The 2451-nt window shown below is 46.6% G+C and overlaps 1 protein-coding gene across 5 annotated transcripts in view; it reads right to left on the bottom strand.

The window, feature by feature from the left end:
* GOLGA1 (golgin A1) overlaps positions 1 to 2451 on the bottom strand; it is a 65658-nt gene that overhangs the window by 21733 nt on the left and 41474 nt on the right. For all 5 annotated transcript variants that reach the window (XM_037745631.1, XM_037745630.1, XM_017548340.2 and 2 more), the window contains one exon: positions 874 to 969. In XM_037745631.1, the coding sequence (XP_037601559.1) occupies positions 874 to 969 (96 nt within the window). The remainder of the gene's footprint in view (positions 1 to 873; positions 970 to 2451) is intronic.

Below are 2451 nucleotides of genomic sequence, written 5' to 3'. Positions count from 1 at the left end.
GAGACGGGGTTTCACCATGTTGACCAGGATGGTCTCGATCTCTTGACCTCGTGATCCACCCGCCTCGGCCTCCCAAAGTGCTGGGATTACAGGCTTGAGCCACCGCGCCCGGCCTGAGATGGAGTCTTGATGTCTTCACTCCATCCTCAAGTTGTGTGGGGACAGCTCTGGGCATTAGCCAGCCCTTAGACACAGGCCTCCTTCACACTACTCAGTGTTGCCTTGGTGGCTGCGGCTTTCCCTGGGGAGGCAGTATAATATAGTAATGAAGAACAGGGCTTTGACACGAGAAACATGTGGGTCTTGTCATCTACTGGCTGCAAGCCTGTGGGCTACTGAGCCAATCCTTCTGAGCTGGCCTCGTCTACAGGATGAGGATGACAGCGCATACTTTTCAGGTCTCCTGCAAGCACTAAATGAAAACACGTGCACAGCACTGAGCCCAGTGCCTGGGACATGGCGAATATGAAATACACACTGGCTGGTTTGATTTCCCCACCTTCCAACTCGACACCAAGCCCTGGCCATCCTCTCCCCAGAGTCTGGGCTTGTTCTCCCTGCCTCTGATTGCAAGTTGAGGTTTGACTTCTAGTGGAGCTGCCACCTCTGACAGCCCCAAGACTAGGCTGGACCTGAAGGTGGGATGTCAGGTGGAAAGCAGCAGCTGGTCTACCACCCAGGTAACTCAGGCCCACCAGTAGGTCCTGACTCACTCCATCCCCTGCTGCCGGCCTGTTCACATCCAACACAGGAACTGTATCTATGGGCAGGCCCAGGTACCCTTGCCGAAGTTGGGAAGGAGTTTGGGGCATCTGCAAAGGCCTGGAGAGAGAGCATTAAGGGCCTGAATGCAGCAGCTCCAATACCACTTACGAGTTCCTGTATCTGAGCTTCCTGAGCAGTCACAACGGCCCTGCTCTGCTGGAGCTGCTCCTCAGAGGCCTGCAAGGTCCGCTCCAGTTCTCTCACCTGAGAGGGAAGCAGAAGCATTCTTTCTGTTCACAAGAAGCTGAATAGTGGTAACAAATGGCTTTAAAATGCAAAGCAATCTAAATAATAAAACAGGCACATTATATAAAAATGTAACCTGAGAAAAAAGATACCCCGTAAGTCTACCATTATAAAACACTAGCATTCTAATGTATTTTCTTACAGTCTCTTTTAATGACTTTTGTTTATAACTTTACATAGTTTTAATAAGACAATGTAAAGTTTTATCTTTTCCCTACTCCTAAACATCCTTCTGTCTGCATGTAATCTTTGGACTCAGATCATTATTTCCTTAAGAGTGTTTTATAATTTACTGACCCATTTGCCTACTGTGCTGGCTACTTAGGCTGTTTTTCCACCTAAAATAATGCAGCAATTAACATCCCAAGTATTTTTTCACATGGTTTGAATGATTTCCTTAGGACTGAGTCCCTCAAGTGGGATTACTGCTCACAATACAAATTCAGGACTTACTCATTCTACAAATACTGAACAAGGCTGACTCCATACCACGAACTGCACCAGGGCACAACGCCAATGCAGTGAGTGGGACAGATGCAGACTTGCCCTCAGGGACTCACTGTCTACTACTGAGTTGCACTTGGCTCTCCAAGATGACAATTTTACCGGATTCAAGCTGTATCTGTGAATTTCTCTTATAAAGCCTTCTTATTGCTGAATAAGGTCTGGCCTTGGGGAGCTTTATTATTAAACATAAGCACAAGGAAGGCTGCATGCAGGTTGGTGAAGGAGAGGCAGACACACAAGGAGAGAATGTTTTTAAGGCCCAGGCTCCTCACATACATTCACATGTTAGATTTAACTGAAATGATCCCATAACAAAGGGGCTACTAGTCCACAGGGAAGAACAGGATCATTACTAGCTCATGACTGCAAATTTTACTGGTGGTAGTGCTAAGACCAAGACATAGTTTTACACTCCTGAGATCAGAAAATATCTGAGTCTTAATTTAGAAGCCAAGCTCAAGACAGATTCAGATCCTCAAGAGATTTAAAAAAAAGTTACCATATGACCCTGCAATTTTATTTTATTCCTAGGTATATACTTAAGAGAAATGAAAACATTAAGTCCACACAAAAACCTTGTACAGGAACTTCATGGTAGCATTATTCACAACAGCCAAAAGACAGAAACAACTCAAATGTCCATCAAAAGCTGGGTGTGGGCTGAGTGCAGTGGCTCATGCCTGTAAATCTAGCACTCTGGAGGGCCAAGGCAGGTGGATCACTTGAGGCCAGGAGTTCAAGATCAGCTGGGCCAACATGGCAAAACCCTGCCTCCACTAAAAATACAAGGCGTGGTGGTGCACATGTGTAGTCCCAGCTACTTGGAAGGGTTAAGTACAAAAACTGCTTGAACCTGCGGGGTAGTGGCTGCAGTGAGCCAAGATGGTACCACTGCACTCCAGCCTGGGCGATAGAGCAAGACTCTGTCTCAAA

Source organism: Cebus imitator, unplaced genomic scaffold, assembly GCF_001604975.1.
Source record: "Cebus imitator isolate Cc_AM_T3 unplaced genomic scaffold, Cebus_imitator-1.0 Scaffold206, whole genome shotgun sequence".
NCBI lineage: Eukaryota > Metazoa > Chordata > Mammalia > Primates > Cebidae > Cebus > Cebus imitator.
The sequence above is the reverse complement of the archived record's forward strand: the minus strand, read 5'-3'. Positions and strand labels throughout refer to the sequence as shown.